Source organism: Oncorhynchus kisutch, unplaced genomic scaffold (assembly GCF_002021735.2).
Source record: "Oncorhynchus kisutch isolate 150728-3 unplaced genomic scaffold, Okis_V2 Okis03b-Okis08b_hom, whole genome shotgun sequence".
NCBI classification, from domain to species: Eukaryota; Metazoa; Chordata; class Actinopteri; order Salmoniformes; family Salmonidae; genus Oncorhynchus; species Oncorhynchus kisutch.
Genome location: NW_022261980.1, coordinates 20,171,615 through 20,192,067, shown reverse-complemented (window position 1 = coordinate 20,192,067; position 20,453 = coordinate 20,171,615). Strand labels below are relative to the sequence as shown.

The following is a 20,453-nucleotide window of genomic DNA, read 5'->3' as shown; positions in this document are numbered from 1 at the left end:
CAGGAAGCTGAAAGTGAACACATATCCTCCTTGGGGTAGGCTCTGACAAAATATTGAGCTTTAAGTCTTTACATTAAGAACTGACTGATTTACAGAGGGTTGAATGAGTGTGTGTTATTTCAGAAAATCACAAATTCTTGCAGCGCTCCGAACCCACCTTAACGGATTCGTTTGAACATGCTGCAACTGGATCTATTTTTTTTGGGGGGGGGAAAACACATTTCATTGACCGTCACCAATTGTACATTGTACGATTTCTCGTAAATTACAATAGATAAATGGCTGATTCTTTTTTTCCTTATACCGTAGGTTCATGTCAAATTAGCGCTTTATTTTTGTTTTTGACCTTTAATCCCAGAAAAATGGCCTTAACTCAAAAAGCGTTGAGGCCTCAACGTCATCTTGTTTCTGGGCTAACAGCCCATTAGTCCAAACCTATGCTCACCAAGTTTCATCTTCGAAGTCTTTTCCATTTAGGAGAAATGGCCATGTCGTGATTGGTGATGTTTTGTACATTTGCAATAAGATTCCATTCACCATCTGGTGGAATTTACCGTGACAGAGGAAAAATGACCAACATTTTAAAAAATTGTAAAACGGAAACCGAATGTCCGAGAGACTTCGTTTGACTTCCCGGAAGATCTAGCTCTGGGTGCATGGCCCGCCACCATCGGCAATTTTTTAAAAGCATTCACGGACGTAAGGGACTGTACATTTGCAATATGGAGATTCTCATCGATCATACAGCAAATGCCGAAAAGTGCCCTTCATGTATGGAGGACTTCTGACCAGGGGCTATAGGGCTCTGGTCACATGACTTCCTGTTCTCTTCATAGTGGAGGACTGCTAAATAATATTTAGGTGTTAACTCCAACAAACACAAGTCACAACTTCTATAGGAGGGTTTTGTCTCTGAGAAATACTCACTCTAAAGCCAACAACTACAACTGTAAAACAGTGTCTCTCAGTCTGACTTCCTGCTAAGGGACAGAACTTGACTGGAGAAAGTTGCACTGTTTCATTGTGTGTGTTTCTTTAGAGTACATCAGAGTTGATCTGATGGAAGACCTCTGCTCTTAGTCTGCTTCCCAGATGGCACCCTATCCTCTATATACTGCATTACCTTGGACCGGCGCCCTGGTTAAAAGTAGTGCACTGAATACGATGCAAATTGGGACACAAGCTTAGATATATTCTACTGGAGATATGCTGTCTCAGAACCCAATTCATAGCTACTGCATCTTATAAAACTCCTTCCAGAGACCACAGGGACGTTTTCTTCAGCGTCAGAACCCATTCACAGCTACTGCAACTTATATAACTCCTTCCAGAGACCACAGGGAGGTTTTCTTCAGCGTCAGGTAGCATTGATCCAGTCTGCAGGATGTTATCACTCAACAGCCCAACTTCTCCTGTTCTCTCATCCTCCCTTTACCTATTCTCTGTAATCTGGCCCTCCCAGGAAGACATATTTCTGAGTGGGTTCTGAGTTGGGAGCAAGACAGGAACGTAGTGCTGTAGCATTGTGCAGAGCTGGACAAAAGTAGTGCACTATATAGGGAATAGGGTGCGATTTGGGATGTAACCTCTGAGTGTGTAGTGAAGCCGTAGTGCTCATAGTTCAGAGAACTGAAACTTTTCAAATGATCAAACTCCTTCCAGAGACCACAGGGAGGTTTTTATCACACGTCAGGTAGCATTGATGCAGTCTGCAGGATGTTGACTACTTTGACCAGAGCCAATAAGGCACTATTGGACCCAGAATATCTACAGCCTCTGATTGTGAGTGAGAATTGGACCCAGAACATCTACAGCCTCTGATTGTGAGTGGGTATTGGATCCAGGCCACCTACAGCCTCTGATTGTGAGTGGGTATTAGACCCAGAACATCTATAGCCTCTGATTGTGAGTGGGTATTGGACCCAGAACATCTACAGCCTCTGATTGTGAGTGGGTATTGGACCCAGAACATCTACAGCCTCTGATTGTGTGTGGGTATTGGACCCAGAACACCTACAGCCTCTGATTGTGAGTGTGTATTGGACCCAGAACATCTACAGCCTCTGATTGTGAGTGGGTATTGGACTCAGAACATCTACAGCCTCTGATTGTGAGTGGGTATTGGACCCAGAACATCTACAGCCTCTGATTGTGAGTGGGTATTGGACCCAGAACATCTACAGCCTCTGATTGTGAGTGGGTATTGGACCCAGAACATCTACAGCCTCTGATTGTGAGTGTGTAATGGACCCAGGCCATCTACAGCCTCTGATTGTGAGTGGGTAATGGACCCAGGCCGTCCACATCCCAGAGGCCACTGCTGTCGATCAGATCTCTTTTTATTCTATGCCGGGGCTTCTTTAATACATCAGATGTTTCCTCCCATTCATCATCCTTCTCTGCCATATTTATTTCAAGTGGCTGAGTCTTCAAACAGCACCCCAAGTGGTTTAAAATGGTCACTTTGCTTAACGCCCGGGAGACTGACGTTGTTCTATCACCTCTCTGAACTGGAGGGTTGAGATGCTGGCCCTGATGATAGGATTACGACCTAAATGGCACCCTATTCTCTACATAGTGCACTACTTATGATGGGGCTCTGGTCAAAAGTAGTGCACTATATACAGTAGGGAATAGGGTGAACGTCTGGGACGTAAACGAGGACTGTATGACTGGATCTACATGGTTATTTACTCAGTTGTCAAGGTGATGAGAAGGCTATACCTTGTGGTTGAATCAGCTCCAATGTCACCTTGTCATTATGTCACTAAATCAGCTCCAATATCACCCTGTCATTCTCTAACTAAATCAGATCCAATATCACCCTGTCATTATGTCAATAAATCAGCTCCAATATCACCCTGTCATTCTCTAACTGAATCAGCTCCAATATCACCCTGTCATTATGTCACTAAATCAGCTCCAATATCACCCTGTCATTATGTCACTAAATCAGCTCCAATATCACCCTGTCATTATGTCACTAAATCAGCTCCAATATCACCCTGTCACTCTCTAACTAAATCAGCTCCAATATCACCCTGTTATTATGTCACTAAATCAGCTCCAATATCACCCTGTCATTATGTCACTAAATCAGCTCCAATATCACCCTGTCACTCTCTAACTAAATCAGCTCCAATATCACCCTGTCATTATGTCAGTAAATCAGCTCCAATATCACCCTGTCATTATGTCACTAAATCAGCTCCAATATCACCCTGTCATTCTCTAACTGAATCAGCTCTCTTGTTGACCCACTATAGGTGCTGACTTCCTATCATGTTGCTATTTCCCTTGTATGTATGCTGTAGTGTTACGATTTCCCTTCACTGGAACTAAGGGGTCCTTCCTCTTGGATGTCCTTACCCTTCCTCTTGGATGTCCTTACCCTTCCTCTTGGATGTCCTTACCCTTCCTCTTGGATGTCCTTACCCTTCCTCTTGGATGTCCTTACCCTTCCTCTTGGATGTCCTTACCCTTCCTCTTGGATGTCCTTACCCTTCCTCTTGGATGTCCTTACCCTTCCTCTTGGATGTCCTTACCCTTCCTCTTGGATGTCCTTACCCTTCCTCTTGGATGTCCTTACCCTTCCTCTTGGATGTCCTTACCCTTCCTCTTGGATGTCCTTTCCCTTCCTCTTGGATGTCCTTACCCTTCCTCTTGGATGTCCTTACCCTTCTCCTTGGATGTTATTTCCTTCCTCTTGGATGTCCTTACCCTTCCTCTTGGATGTCCTTACCATTCCTCTTGGATGTCCTTTCCCTTCCTCTTGGATGTCCTTTCCCTTCCTCTTGGATGTCCTTACCCTTCCTATTGGATGTCCTTACCCTTCCTCTTGGATGTCCTTACCATTCCTCTTGGATGTCCTTACCATTCCTCTTGGATGTCCTTACCCTTCCTCTTGGATGTCCTTACCCTTCCTCTTGGATGTCCTTACCCTTCCTCTTGGATGTCCTTACCATTCCTCTTGGATGTCCTTACCCTTCCTCTTGGATGTCCTTACCATTCCTCTTGGATGTCCTTACCCTTCCTCTTGGATGTTATTTCCCTTCCTCTTGGATGTCCTTACCCTTCCTCTTGGATGTCCTTACCCTTCCTCTTGGATGTCCTTACCCTTCCTCTTGGATGTCCTTACCCTTCCTCTTGGATGTCCTTACCCTTCCTCTTGGGTGTCCTTACCCTTCCTCTTGGATGTCCTTACCCTTCCTCTTGAATGTCCTTACCCTTCCTCTTGGATGTTATTTCCCTTCCTATTGGATGTCATTTTCCTTCCTCTTGGATGTTATTTTCCTTCCTATTGGATGTTATTTTCCTTCCTATTGGATGTTATTTTCCTTCCTCTTGGATGTTATTTTCCTTCCTATTGGATGTTATTTTCCTTCCTCTTGGATGTTATTTCCTTCCTCTTGGATGTTATTTTCCTTCCTCTTGGATGTTATTTTCCTTCCTATTGGATGTTATTTTCCTTCCTATTGGATGTTATTTCCCTTCCTATTGGATGTTATTTTCCTTCCTATTGGATGTTATTTTCCTTCCTCTTGGATGTTATTTCCCTTCCTATTGGATGTTATTTTCCTTCCTATTGGATGTTATTTCCTTCCTCACGGTTCTTATTTCCTTCCTCTTGGATGTTATTTCCCTTCCTCACGGTTGTTATTTTCCGTCCTCTCAGAATATGAAGGCTGTCAGAGTGCACATTGTGATTGTGACTCACTGATGATACGGAGACTGGCTCCGGTACTGCCAAGCTGGAGAAACAAAAACAGATTTTCAGGGATTGATCGAAGATAGGAAATTACGGTGTACTGACACATTAGGAAGATGGTGGCGAACTTCAAAACTGTCCAGATTGACCTGAGAAAACGTACAGATTGCTAAACTGCCTCAGACACAGCTAAGAGTTACACATTGCTCAGCGTATAGAGATATATTACATAAAAAATGCTCCACTTGTGGTTAAAGAGATTTCCATGTGTTGTGGTTCTGCAGGCCTTCGGCTGCATAACTGTAAAGCACTGTATGGCTATATATTGATTTGATTTATTAACTTTGTCTTCCTCTCCAAGGGCCGGTGGCGGTGATCAGTGGTGAGGAAGACTCTGCCAGTCCTCTTCATCACGTCAACCATGGCATCATCACACCCTGTACCCTCAACGGCGAGGCTGACGAGGTGGTTATAGGAATGACCCATATACCTGTTATACAGAAACCACAGTACTTCAGACACGGACACGACTGCAACACACCCACCACCTGTAAGTACTCTCTCTCTCTCTCTGTCCCTCTCTCTCTCTCTCTCTCTCTCTCTCTCTCTCTCTCTCTCTCTCTCTCTCTCTCTCTCTCTCTCTCTCTCTCTCTGTCCCTCTCTCTCCTCTCTCTGTCTTCTCTCTCTCTCTCTGTCCCTCTCTCTCTGTCTCCTCTGTCCCTCTCTCCTCTCTCTCTCTCTCTGCTCTCTCTCTCTCTCTCTCTTCTGTTCCCCCCTCCTCTCTCTCTCTGTCCCTCTCTCTCTCTCTCTCTCTCTCTCTCTCTCTCTCTCTTGTTCCCTCTCCTCTTCTCTCTCTCTGTTCTCTCTCTCTCCTTCTGTCCCTCTCTCTGTCTTCTTTCTGTCCTCTCTCTCTCTCTCTCTCTCTCTCTCTTGTCCCTCTCTCTCTCTCTCTCTTCTCTCTGTCCCTCTCCTCTCTCTTTCTGCCCTTCTCTTCTCTCTCTCTCTCTCTTTCCTCTCTCTCTCTCTCTCTCTCTCTGTCTCTCTCTCTTCTCTCTCTCTCTGTCTCTCTCTCTCTCTATCTTCTCTCTTCTCCTCTCTCTCTCTCTCCTCCTCTCTGTCTCTCCTCTCTTTCTCTTCTTTCCCTCTCTCTCTCTCTCTTCTCTCTCTCTCTGTCCTCTCTCTCTCTCTGTCTCCCTTCTCTCTCTCTTCTCTCTGTCTCTCTCTCTCTTCCTCTTCTCTCTCTCTCTCTCTCTCTTCTGTCTTCTCTCTCTCTCTCTTCTCTCGTCTCTCTCTCTCTTCTCCTCTTGTCCCTCTCTCTCTCCTCTCTGTCCCTCTCTCTCTCTCTCTCTCTCTCTCTCTCTCTCTCGTCTCTCTCTCTCCTCTCTCTCTCTTCCTCTCTGTCTCTCTCTCTCTCTCTGCCCTCTCTCTGTCTCTCTGTCCCTCTCTTCTCTCTCTCTCTCTCTCTCGTCCCTCTCTCTCTCTTCTTCTCTCTCTCTTTCTGTCCCCTCTCTCTCTTCTCTCTCTCTCTCTCTCTTCTCTCTCTCCTCTCTCTCTCTCTCTCTCTCTCTCTCTCTCTGTCCTCTCTGTCTCTCTCTCTCTCTCTCTGTCCCTCTCTCTCTCTCTCTCTCTCTCTCTCCTCTCTCTCTCTCCTCTCTCTCTCTCTCTCTCTCTCTCTCTCTCTCTCTCTGTCCCTCTCTCTCTCTGTCCCTCTCTCTCTCTCTCTCTCTCTCTGTCCCCCTCTCTCTCTCTCTCTCTGTCCCTCTCTCTCTCTCTCTCTGTCCCTCTCTCTCTGTCCCTCTCTCTCTGTCCCTCTCTCTCTGTCCCTCTCTCTCTCTCTCTCTCTCTCTCTCTCTCTCTCTCTCTCTCTCTCTCTCTCTGTCCCTCTCTCTCTCTGTCCCTCTCTCTTCTCTCCCCCCCCTCTCCCCCCCCTCCTCTCTCTCTCTCTCTCTCTCTCTCTCTCTCTCTCTCTCTCTCTCTCTCTCTCTCTCTCTCTCTCTCTCTCTCTCTCTCTCTCTCTCTCTCTCTCTCTCTCTCTCTGTCTCTCTCTGTCTCTCTCTGTCTCTCTGACTTTCTCTCTCTACTAGATGTTGGAACATTGCTGCGGGGACTTGCTTCCATTTAGCCAGAATAGAGTTTGTGAGGTCGGGCAGTCGGCGTTTTTACATGCCACGCGCTTCAGCACTCAGCGGGCCCGTTCTGTGAGTTGTGGCCTACCACTTCACAGCTGTTGCTCCTAGACAAATCCACTTCACAATGATAGCACTTACAGTTGACCGGGGCAGCTCTAGCAGGGCAGAAATTTGGTGAACTGACTTGTTGGAAAGGTGGCATCCTATGACGGTGCCATGTTGAAAGTCACTGAGCTCTTCAGTAAGGCCATTCTACTGCCAATGTTTGTCTATGGAGATTGCATGGCGGTGTGCTGGAGTCGATACACCTGTCAGCAACGGGTATGGCTGAAATAGCCAAATCCACTCATTTGAGTATACTCCAAACTTTAGTATGTATAGGGTATTTCTCTGGTCTTGAAACACCAGAATGTAGCCTTGGCCACTTCCCATACTTATGCTAATTAAAGCATTTCACTTTGGTTTAATTTGTCTCCATTGTTCATCTCCTGTGTATTCCTCACCACAAAAGGTTTTGAATTAATATCTTAAATCATTTGATATTTTGTTGTATTTTTCTCAATTAAATATCAGTTCTTGGACCAGACTAATTCAGAGGCCCAGTTAGTTCGTTTCTCACCAGAACTAATGCTTGATTCCTTCCTTTCTATTTCCGACTCTCAGATCTCAGGGACTTAGGGTTGTATCCCAAAGGGCACCCTGTTCCCTACGTAGTGGACTAGTCCTATATACTGTGCTATCTGACGAGCAGAGCACGCTGGGTATTGATCTTAGACACTCATTTTCCTCAGTGATGTGCTATCTGAAGAGCAGGGCAGGCTGGGTATTGATCTTAGACACTCTTTGATCCGTCTGCATAAGTACAGTAAAAGCGAGTCCCAAATGGCACCCTATTCCCTACATAGTGCACTCCTCCAGGGCTCTTTTCAAAAGTAGTGCACTATGTAGGGAATAGTTTACCATTTGGAACGTAGACCTATATAAAACTGGTTTGGCTAAGCTCCCTTCCTCTCTAATTGGAATGAATGGAAACATAATTTCCCAGTTTGGAAATATGAGTTTGGAAATGAAAGGCGGGTGCCGTATTATCTTCAGGATGAATTCACCATCTGCGTCTTAGCTGGTTATCTTTCCTTTAAAAGAGTATGTGTCCTCAGGCAGAGGGGGGTTTAGTGCCTCTGCTCTACAGAGCTCCGTCATCATACAGGCCCAAATTACAACCTACTCCAGAACTAGTGGACTACTTCTGACCAGAACTTAATGGGACCTGGTCAACAGTAGGAATAGGGCTCTGGTTTAAAGTAGTGCTCTATGTAGGAAATAGGGCTCTGGTCTAAAGTAGTGCACTATGTAGGGAATAGGGCTCTGGTCTAAAGTAGTGCACTATGTAGGGAATAGGGCTCTGGTCTAAAGTAGTGCTCTATGTAGGAAATAGGGCTCTGGTCTAAAGTAGTGCACTATGTAGGGAATAGGGCTCTGGTCTAAAGTAGTGCACTATGTAGGGAATAGGGATCTGGTCTAAAGTAGTGCACTATGTAGGGAATAGGGCTCTGGTCTGAAGTAGTGCACTATGTAGGGAATAGGGCTCTATCAGACAGCACCACCACTCTATATCAGACAGCACCACCACTCTATATCAGACAGCACCACCACTCTATATCAGACAGCTCCACCACTCTATATCAGATAGCACCACCACTCTATATCAGACAGCTCCACCACTCTATATCAGACAGCACCACCACTCTATATCAGACAGCTCCACCACTCTATATCAGACAGCACCACCACTCTATATCAGACAGCACCACCACTCTATATCAGATAGCACCACCACTCTATATCAGATAGCACCACCACTCTATATCAGACAGCATCACCACTCTATATTATACAACACCACTTAATATATCAGACAGCACCACCACTCTATATCAGATAGCACCACCACTCTATATCAGACAGCACCACCACTCTATATCAGACAGCACCACTCTATATCAGACATAACCACCGCTCTATATCAGACAGCACCACCGCTATATATCAGACAGCACCACCACCACTCTATATCAGATAGCACCACCACTCTATATCAGAAAGCACCACCACTCTATATCAGACAGCACCACCACTCTGTATCAGACAGCACCACCACTCTGTATCAGACAGCACCACCACTCTATATCAGACAGCACCACCACTCTATATCAGATAGCACACTCTATATCAGACAGTATCACCACTCTATATCATACAACACCACTCTATATCAGACAGCACCACCACTCTATATCAGATAGAACCACCACTCTATATCAGACAGCACCACCACTCTATATCAGACAGCACCACTCTATATCAGACAGCACCACCACTCTATATCACACAGCACCACCACTCTGTATCAGACAGCACCACCATTCTATATCAGACAGCACCACTCTATATCAGACAGCACCACCACTCTATATCAGACAGCACCACCATTCTATCTCAGACAGCACCACTCTATATCAGACAGCACCACCACTCTATATCAGACAGCACCACCCCTCTATATCAGACAGCACCACCACTCTATATCAGACAGCACCACCACTCTATATCAGACAGCTCCACCACTCTATATCAGATAGCACCACCACTCTATATCAGACAGCTCCACCACTCTATATCAGACAGCACCACCACTCTATATCAGACAGCTCCACCACTCTATATCAGACAGCACCACCACTCTATATCAGACAGCACCACCACTCTATATCAGATAGCACCACCACTCTATATCAGACAGCTCCACCACTCTATATCAGACAGCACCACTACTCTATATCAGACAGCTCCACCACTGTATATCGGACAGCACCACCACTCTATATCAGACAGCACCACCACTCTATATCAGACAGCACCACTCTATATCAGACAGCACCACCGCCACTCTATATCAGACAGCACCACAACTCTATATCAGACAGCACCACCACTCTATATCAGACAGCACCACCACTCTATATCAGATAGCACCACTCTATATCAGACAGCACCACCGCTCTATATCAGACAGCACCACCACTCTATATCAGACAGCACCACCACCACTCTATATCAGACAGCACCACAACTCTATATCAGACAACACCACTCTATATCAGACAGCACCACCACTCTATATCAGACAGCACCACCACTCTTGATCAGACAGCACCACCACTCTATATCAGACAGCACCACAAATCCAGCTCAGACAGCACCACAACTCTATATCAGACAGCACCACAACTCTATATCAGACAGCACCACCACTCTATATCAGACAGCACCACCACTCTATATCAGACAGCACCACAACTCTATATCAGACAGCACCACTCTATATCAGACAGCACCACCACTCTATATCAGACAGCACCACCACTCTATATCAGACAGCACCACCACTATATATCAGACAGCACCACCACCACTCTATATCAGACAGCACCACAACTCTATATCAGACAGCACCACTCTATATCAGACAGCACCACCACTCTATATCAGACAGCACCACCACTCTATATCAGACAGCACCACCACTCTATATCAGACAGCACCACAACTCTATATCAGACAGCACCACTCTATATCAGACAGCACCACCACTCTATATCAGACAGCACCACCACTCTATATCAGACAGCACCACCACTCTATATCAGACAGCTCCACCACTCTATATCAGACACCACCACCACTCTATATCAGACAGCTCCACCACTCTATATCAGACAGCACCACCACTCTATATCAGATAGCTCCACCACTCTATATCAGACACCACCACAACTCTATATCAGACACCACCACTCTATATCAGACAGCACCACCACTCTATATCAGACAGCACCACCACTCTATATCAGACAGCACCACCACTCTATATCAGACAGCACCACAACTCTATATCAGACAGCACCACTCTATATCAGACAGCACCACCACTCTATATCAGACAGCACCACCACTCTATATCAGACAGCACCACCACTCTATATCAGACAGCTCCACCACTCTATATCAGACACCACCACCACTCTATATCAGACAGCTCCACCACTCTATATCAGACAGCACCACCACTCTATATCAGACAGCTCCACCACTCTATATCAGACAGCACCACCACTCTATATCAGACAGCACCACCACTATATATCAGACAGCACCACCTCTATATCAGACAGCACCACCACTCTATCAGACAGCATCACCACTCTGTATCAGACAGCACCACTCTATATCAGACAGCACCACTCTATATCAGACAGCACCACTCTATATCAGACAGCACCACCACTCTATATCAGACAGCACCACCACTCTATATCAGACAGCACCACTCTATATCAGACAGCACCACCACTCTATATCAGACAGCACCACCACTCTATATCAGACAGCACCACCTCTATATATCAGACAGCACCACCACTCTATCAGACAGCACCACCACTCTATCAGACAGCATCACCACTCTGTATCAGACAGCACCACTCTATATCAGACAGCACCACTCTATATCAGACAGCACCACCCTATATCAGACAGCACCACCACTCTTTGTCCCCTCCAGACTCACTCTGTCTGTGTGTGTTTGTCCCCTCCAGACTCACTCTGTCTGTGTGTGTTTGTCCCCCCCCCTCCAGACTCACTCTGTCTGTGTGTTTGACCCCCCCCCCCTCCAGACTCACTCTGTCTGTGTGTGTTTGTCCCCCCCCCTCCTGACTCACTCTGTCTGTGTGTGTTTGTCCCCTCCAGACTCACTCTGTCTGTGTGTGTTTGTCCCCCCCCCTCCAGACTCACTCTGTCCGTGTGTGTTTGTCCCCTCCAGACTCACTCTGTCTGTGTGTGTTTGACCCCCCCCCCCCTCCAGACTCACTCTGTCTGTGTGTGTTTGTCCCCCCTCCCTCCAGACTCACTCTGTCTGTGTGTGTTTGTCCCCCCTCCCTCCAGACTCACTCTGTCTGTGTGTGTTTGTCCCCCCCTCCAGACTCACTCTGTCTGTGTGTGATTGTCCCCCCCCCCCTCCCTCCAGACTCACTCTGTCTGTGTGTGTTTGTCCCCCCTACCTCCAGACTCACTCTGTCTGTGTGTGTTTGTCCCCTCCAGACTCAGTCTGTCTGTGTGTGTTTGTCCCCCCCCCCCCTCCAGACTCACTCTGGCTGTGTGTGTTTGTCCCCCCCCCCCTCCGGACTCACTCTGTCTGTGTGTGTGTGTTTGTCCCCTCCAGACTCACTCTGTCTGTGTGTGTTTGTCCCCTCCAGACTCACTCTGTCTGTGTGTGTTTGTCCCCCCCTCCAGACTCACTCTGTCTGTGTGTGTTTGTCCCCCCCCCCCTCCAGACTCACTCTGTCTGTGTGTGTTTGTCCCCTCCAGACTCACTCTGTCTGTGTGTGTTTGTCCCCCCCCCTACCTCCAGACTCACTCTGTCTGTGTGTGTTTGTCCCCTCCAGACTCACTCTGTCTGTGTGTGTTTGACCCCTCCAGACTCACTCTGTCTGTGTGTTTGTCCCCCCCCCTACCTCCAGACTCACTCTGTCTGTGTGTGTTTGTCCCTTCCAGACTCACTCTGTCTGTGTGTTTGTCCCCCCTCCCTCCAGACTCACTCTGTCTGTGTGTGTTTGTCCCCTCCAGACTCACTCTGTCTGTGTGTTTGTCCCCAGACATACAGCACATTAAGCGCAGGGACATCCTCCTGAAGAGGGAGCTGGGAGAGGGGGCGTTCGGGAAGGTCTTCCTGGCTGAGTGCTACAACCTGATTCCCACCAAGGATACCATGCTGGTGGCTGTCAAGGTAAGGAGGGATCCACCAAACAGACACAGTACTGTCTGTGGTAAATGGTTCTCATTAGGAGGGATCCCCCAAACAGACACAGTACTGTCTGTGGTAAATGGTTCTCATTAGGTGGGATCCCCCAAACAGACACAGTACTGTCTGTGGTAAATGGTTCTCATTAGGTGGGATCCCCCAAACAGACACAGTACTGTCTGTGGTAAATGGTTCTCATTAGGTGGGATCCCCCAAGCAGACACACTACTGTTACAGCTGTCTGTGGTAAATGGTTCTCATTAGGTGGGATCCCCCAAACAGACACAGTACTGTCTGTGGTAAATGGTTCTCATTAGGTGGGATCCCCCAAACAGACACAGTACTGTCTGTGGTAAATGGTTCTCATTAGGTGGGATCCCCCAAGCAGACACACTACTGTTACAGCTGTCTGTGGTAAATGGTTCTCATTAGGTGGGATCCCCCAAACAGACACAGTACTGTCTGTGGTAAATGGTTCTCATTAGGAGGGATCCCCCAAACAGACACAGTACTGTCTGTTGTAAATGGTTCTCATCTCAGTGGTGGGAAAGGAATGGTGCTTGTTGTGGGAAAGGAATGGTGTCTGTTGTGTGGTGGGAAAGGAACGGTGTCTGTTGTGTGGTGGGAAAGGAACGGTGTCTGTTGTGTGGTGGGAAAGGAAATGTGTCTGTTGTGTGGTGGGAAAGGAATGGTGTCTGTTGTGTGGTGGGAAAGGAACAGTGTCTGTTGTAGGAAAGGAATGGTGTCTGTTGTGTGAAAGGAATAGTGTCTGTTGTGTGGTGGGAAAGGAACGGTGTCTGTTGTGTGGTGGGAAAGGAAAGGTGTCTGTTGTGTGGTGGGAAAGGAAAGGTGTCTGTTGTGTGGTGGGAAAGGAATGGTGTCTGTTGTGTGGTGGGAAAGGAAAGGTGTCTGTTGTGGGAAAGGAATGGTGTCTGTTGTGTGAAAGGAAAGGTGTCTGTTGTGTGGTGGGAAAGGAACGGTGTCTGTTGTGTGGTGGGAAAGGAAAGGTGTCTGTTGTGTGGTGGGAAAGGAACGGTGTCTGTTGTGTGGTGGGAAAGGAACGGTGTCTGTTGTGTGGTGGGAAAGGAACGGTGTCTGTTGTGTGGTGGGAAAGGAACGGTGTCTGTTGTGTGGTGGGAAAGGAACTGTGTCTGTTGTGTGGTGGGAAAGGAACGGTGTCTGTTGTGTGGTGGGAAAGGAACGGTGTCTGTTGTGTGGTGGGAAAGGAATGGTGTCTGTTGTGTGGTGGGAAAGGAACGGTGTCTGTTGTGTGGTGGGAAAGGAATGGTGTCTGTTGTGTGGTGGGAAAGGAAAAGTGTCTGTTGTGGGAAAGGAACGGTGTCTGTTGTGTGGTGGGAAAGGAACGGTGTCTGTTGTGGGGTGGGAAAGGAACAGTGTCTGTTGTGGGAAAGGAATGAGGTCTGTTGTGTTGTGGGAAAGGAACGGTGTCTGTTGTGTTGTGGGAAAGGAACGGTGTCTGTTGTGTGGTGGGAAAGGAACGGTGTCTGTTGTGTGGTGGGAAAGGAACGGTGTCTGTTGTGGGAAAGGAATGGTGTCTGTTGTGTTGTGGGAAAGGAACGGTGTCTGTTGTGGGAAAGGAATGGTGTCTGTTGTGTTGTGGGAAAGGAACGGTGTCTGTTGTGTTGTGGGAAAGGAACGGTGTCTGTTGTGGGGTGGGAAAGGAACTGTGTCTGTTGTGGGAAAGGAATGGTGTCTGTTGTGTGAAAGGAAAGGTGTTTGTTGTGTGGTGGGAAAGGAAAGGTGTCTGTTGTGTGAAAGGAATGGTGTCTGTTGTGTGAAAGAAAGGTGTCTGTTGTGTGGTGGGAAAGGAACGGTGTCTGTTGTGTGGTGGGATAGGAACGGTGTCTGTTGTGGGGTGGGAAAGGAACGGTGTCTGTTGTGTGGTGGGAAAGGAAAGGTGTTTGTTGTGTGGTGGGAAAGGAAAGGTGTCTGTTGTGTGAAAGGAATGGTGTCTGTTGTGTGAAAGGAAAGGTGTCTGTTGTGTGGTGGGAAAGGAACGGTGTCTGTTGTGTGGTGGGATAGGAACGGTGTCTGTTGTCTGGTGGGAAAGGAACGGTGTCTGTTGTGTGGTGGGAAAGGAACGGTGTCTGTTGTGTGGTGGGAAAGGAACGGTGTCTGTTGTGTGGTGGGAAAGGAACGGTGTCTGTTGTGTGGTGGGAAAGGAACGGTGTCTGTTGTGTGGTGGGAAAGGAACGGTGTCTGTTGTGGTGGGAAAGGAACGGTGTCTGTTTGTGTTCAAACACTTATCTTCTTCCATCTCCGTTGGAATAGAATATAAAACAGAATATCACTTTATGTCAACCAACTGAAACCCTGCAGTTCTCTTCCTGTTATTATCGTGTCTAAGCACTCGTAGTTATTCTGTTGGACTGACGCCCAGAGGAGAAACATTTACTGAGACTGTATCCTCAATGGCATCCTATTCCCTGTGTAGTGCACTACATTTGCATTCTATTCCCTGTATAGTGCACTACATTTGCATCCTATTCCCTGTGTAGTGCACTACATTTGCATCCTATTCCCTATGTAGTGCACTACATTTGACCAAGGTCCATAGGGGCTCTGGGAAAAAATTGTCCACTATAAAGGGATTAGGACGCCATTGTGGATGCATTCTCAGTAAATGTTTCTCCTCTGGGTCCAGACAGTTTCTTTAGAGGAGTCACCAGAACACTGTGACCGTGCTGTCTGGTATTACTGGTCCAGACAGTCACCAGAACACTGTGACCATGCTGTCTGGTATTACTGGTCCAGACAGTCACCAGAACACTGTGACCATGCTGTCTGGTATTACTGGTCCAGACAGTCACCAGAACACTGTGACCCTGCTGTCTGGTATTACTGGTCCAGACAGTTTGTTTAGAGGAGTCACCAGAACACTGTGACCATCCCGTCTGGTATTACTGGTCCAGACAGTCACCAGAACACTGTGACCATGCTGTCTGGTGTTACTGAGTGATGAGGGGATGTTACTGAGTGATGAGGGGATGTTACTGAGTGATGAGGGGATGTTACGAGTGATGAGGGGATGTGATGTTACTGAGTGATGAGGGGATGTTACTGAGTGATGAGGGGATGTTACTGAGTGATGAGGGGATGTTACTGAGTGATGAGGGGATGTTACTGAGTGATGAGGGGATGTTACTGAGTGATGAGGGGATGTGATGTTACTGAGTGATGAGGGGATGTTACTGAGTGATGAGGTGTTTTTTAGGTTTGTATAACTGAAGACCTACTGGTAATTTACAGACATCATCCAGCAGAATACCAACAGTACATCTCTCTTCTACCCAGACCCTGAAGGACCTCACCCTGTCTGTTGTCTATAAGATGTCTGATATCGATGTGTTTACTACTACAGTAGTACCAGCAGTAAAACAACAGTACTTCTCCATCTCATCCACAGACCCTGAAACCAACAGCGTGTCCCTTTGGTTCCCAGAGCCTGAAGGACCCCAACCTGTCTGTTATCTATATGCTGTAGTTCCGTCTGTAAACCCACAGTACTTCTCCATCTCATCCACAGACACTGAAACCAACAGCGTGTCCCTTTGGTTCCCAGAGCCTGAAGGACCCCAACCTGTCTGTTGTCTATATGCTGTAGTTCCGTCTGTAAACCAACAGTACTTCTCCATCTCATCCACAGACACTGAAACCAACAGCATGTCCCTTTGGTTCCCAGAGCCTGAAGGACCCCAACCTGTCTGTTGTCTATATGCTGTAGTTCCGTCTGTAAACCAACAGTACTTCTCTCTCATCCACAGACACTGAAACCAACAGCGTGTCCCTTTGGTTCCCAGAGCCTGAAGGACCCCAACCTGTCAGCCAGAAAAGACTTCCAGAGAGAAGCTGAGCTGCTCACCAACCTCCAGCACGACCACATTGTTAAGTTCTATGGGGTCTGTGTGGATGGAGATCCCCTCATCATGGTGTTTGAGTACATGAAGCATGGGGACCTCAACAAGTTCCTCAGGTAGTGGTATAGGAACAATGCTGGTACACAGGGACGCCTCTTTGGTTTTAGAAGTGGGGGGGGACATAACCTGACGGGAGGTCTGGAATATTTTGGGGGAATCTAAAGCAAATTTCCTGCATTTTTACACAATCCAACATGCCGTCTCTATTTAGAACAAAAAGAAAGCAAAAATGTCCACAGTTATCAAGCTAATGTAAGAGATCAAACTCCTCTGTCTCTACTACTCCTCTGTTCTGTTTCGTATCTCTTTCTCCAGAGTCCATGGTCCAGATGGCCAGCCTCTACATACTGTATAGATGAAGGTTTATGTTTCTCTCTCTCCAGAGTCCATGGTCCAGATGCTATGATCCTTGTGGATGGCCATCCCGTTCAAACTGACGGAGAGCTGGGTCTGTCCCAGATGTTACACATCGCTACCCAGATCTCAGCCGGCATTGTGTACCTGGCCTCCCAGCACTTTGTCCACAGAGACCTGGCCACCAGGAACTGTCTAGTGGGCAACGGGCTGTTGGTGAAGATAGGAGACTTCGGGATGTCCAGAGACATCTACAGCACAGACTACTACAGGGTAAGGACTCATGTATGGATGGACTATAGCATTTGTACTGAGAGATTTGATAATTTATGAACCCCTGTGCCATTTCCTTTAACTTCTTAGTGATCCCGTCCCGCTCGAATCTCGGTAACGGGATTGATTTGACAACATCCAGTGAAATTGCAGCGCACCAAATTCAAAAACAGAAATACTCGTAATAAGAATTCATTTAACATACAAGTGTTATGCATCAAAATACAGCTGAACTTCTTGTTCATCCAGCCGCAGTGTCAGATTTCAAAAAGGCTCTACGGCGAAAGCAGACCATGCGATTATCTGAGGACAGCACCCCGCATACAAACACATGAAAATCATATTTCAACCAGCCAGGCACGACATAAAAGTCAGAAATAATGAAAAGAAAGTGAAAAGAAAGTGAAGTACGTTCCAGGTCGCTCGCACCAAAAGATTTGAGTCCACCTGGAGTGACACATGGAAGAGCAGGTGAATCATCATCATCAACATCAACCAATTTCTAAAGACTGTTGACATCTAGTGGAAGCTATAGGGACTACAAGCAGATTCCTATTAAATAGGGCTTACCATAGAAATCTAATGCAAAACAGATTGACCCAAAAAAAAAATCCCGGGTTGGATTGTGCTCGGGGTTCCGCCTGCCAACTCAGTTCTGTTATACTCACAGACATTATTCTAACAGTTTTAGAAATGTCAGAGTGTTTTCTATCCACATCTAATAATGATATGCATATCCTAGCATCTGGGCCTGAGTAGCAGGCAGTTTACTTTGGGCACGCTTTTCATCCGGACGTGAAAATACTGCACCCTATCCCTAATAAGTTTTTAATCTAGAGAAAAACATTTCCTTATATGATAAGTAAACACAGTAGGGCAGTCCACGAGGGGGTGTAGTGCCCCTCTTGAAGTAACCACAGTGGGGCAGTCCACGAGGGGGTGTAGTGCCCCTCTTGAAGTAACCACAGTGGGGCAGTCCACGAGGGGGTGTAGTGCCCCTCTTGAAGTAACCACAGTAGGGCAGTCCATGAGGGGGCGTAGTGCCCCTCTTAAAGTAAACACAGTGGGGCAGTCCACGAGGGGGTATAGTGCCCCTCTTGAAGTAACCACAGTGGGGCAGTCCACGAGGGGGTGTAGTGCCCCTCTTGAAGTAACCACAGTGGGGCAGTCCACGAGGGGGTATAGTGCCCCTCTTGAAGTAACCAGTGGCGTCTGTGGAGGAAGCTGCCTCATGTCAACCTGTCAACATGTTATTGTTACAATCTGGTGAATTTCTGTTCTTCCCAACAACCTCACGTAATGAACGTGTGAGAGAGACATCTGAAATGTATTTTTTTACAATCACAATTCCCCTTAACGACATCACAATTCCCCTTAATGACATCACAATTCCCCTTAACGACATCACAATTCCCCTTAATGGCATCACAATTCCCCGTAATGACATGACAATTCCCCGTAATGCCATCACAATTCCCCGTAATGACATCACAATTCCCCTTAATGGCATCACAATTCCCCTTAACGGCATCACAATTCCCCGTAATGGCATCACAATTCCCCTTAATGGCATCACAATTCCCCGTAATGACATGACAATTCCCCGTAATGCCATCACAATTCCCCGTAATGACATCACAATTCCCCTTAATGGCATCACAATTCCCCATAATGACATCACAATTCCCCGTAATGACATCACAATTCCCCGTAATGACATTACAATTCCCCATAATGGCATAACAATTCCCCTTAATGGCATCACAATTCCCCTTAATGGCATCACAATTCCCCTTAATGGCATCACAATTCCCCATAATGACATCACAATTCCCCGTAATGACATCATAATTCCCCGTAATGACATCACAATTCCCCTTAATGGCATCACAATTCCCCTTAATGGCATCACAATTCCCCGTAATGGCATCACAATTCCCCGTAATGGCATCACAATTCCCCTTAATGGCATCACAATTCCCTTAATGGCATCACAATTCCCCTTAATGGCATCACAATTCCCCTTAATGGCATCACAATTCCCCTTAATGGCATCACAATTCCCCTTAATGGCATCACAATTCCCCTTAATGGCATCACAATTCCCCTTAATGACATTGCATATCCCCATAATGACATCACAATTCCCCTTAATGACATTACAATTCCCCTTAATGGCATCACAATTCCCCTTAATGGCATCACAATTCCCCTTAATGGCATCACAATTCCCCGTAATGACATCACAATTCCCCGTAATGACATCACAATTCCCCTTAATGGCATCACAATTCCCCTTAATGGCATCACAATTCCCCTTAATGGCATCACAATTCCCCGTCATGGCATCACAATTCCCCGTAATGACATCACAATTCCCCTTAATGGCATCACAATTCCCCTTAATGGCATCACAATTCCCCATAATGGCATCACAATTCCCCGTCATGGCATCACAATTCCCCGTCATGGCATCACAATTCCCCTTAATGGCATCACAATTCCCTTAATGGCATCACAATTCCCCTTAATGGCATCACAATTCCCCGTAATGACATTACAATTCCCCTTAATGACATTACAATTCCCCTTAATGACATCACAATTCCCCTTAATGACATTACAATTCCCCTTAATGACATTACAATTCCCCTTAATGACATCACAATTCCCCTTAATGACATTACAATTCCCCTTAATGACATCACAATTCCCCTTAATGACATCACAATTCCCCTTAATGACATCACAATACCACTTAATGAAAAGGTGAAAACAAGTTGTTAGAAATGTTGTAATGTATTATAAATAAAAAACAGAAATACCTTATTTACACAAGTATTCAGACCCTCAGAGCTCAGGTGCATCCTGTTTCCATTGATCATCCTTGAGATGTTTCTAACAATTTGATTGGAGTCCACCTGTGGTACATTTAATTGATTGGACATGATTTGGAAAGGCACAAACCTGTCTATATAAGGTCCCACAATTGACAGTGCTGAGGAGTGGCTAGATGATGGTTCTGTGCTTCCAACTTTGTGGTAACAGTTTGGGGAAGGCCCTTTCCTGTTTATGCATGACAATGCCCCTGTGCACAAAGCGAGGTCCAAGGTTTTTTGAGATCGGTGTGGAAGAACTTGACCGTCCTGCACAGAGCCCCTGACCTCAATCCCATCAAAAAACATTGAGTTGAA

At 46.6% G+C, this 20,453-nt stretch overlaps 1 protein-coding gene across 2 annotated transcripts in view; it reads left to right on the top strand.

The window, feature by feature from the left end:
- Nucleotides 1-20,453, top strand: part of LOC116359544 (NT-3 growth factor receptor) — a 120,767-nt gene that overhangs the window by 84,804 nt on the left and 15,510 nt on the right. For both annotated transcript variants that reach the window (XM_031812304.1, XM_031812303.1), the window contains exons 12-15: nucleotides 5,070-5,258; nucleotides 12,549-12,679; nucleotides 16,480-16,688; nucleotides 17,016-17,259. In XM_031812304.1, coding sequence (XP_031668164.1) covers nucleotides 5,070-5,258; nucleotides 12,549-12,679; nucleotides 16,480-16,688; nucleotides 17,016-17,259 — 773 coding nt within the window. The remainder of the gene's footprint in view (nucleotides 1-5,069; nucleotides 5,259-12,548; nucleotides 12,680-16,479; nucleotides 16,689-17,015; nucleotides 17,260-20,453) is intronic.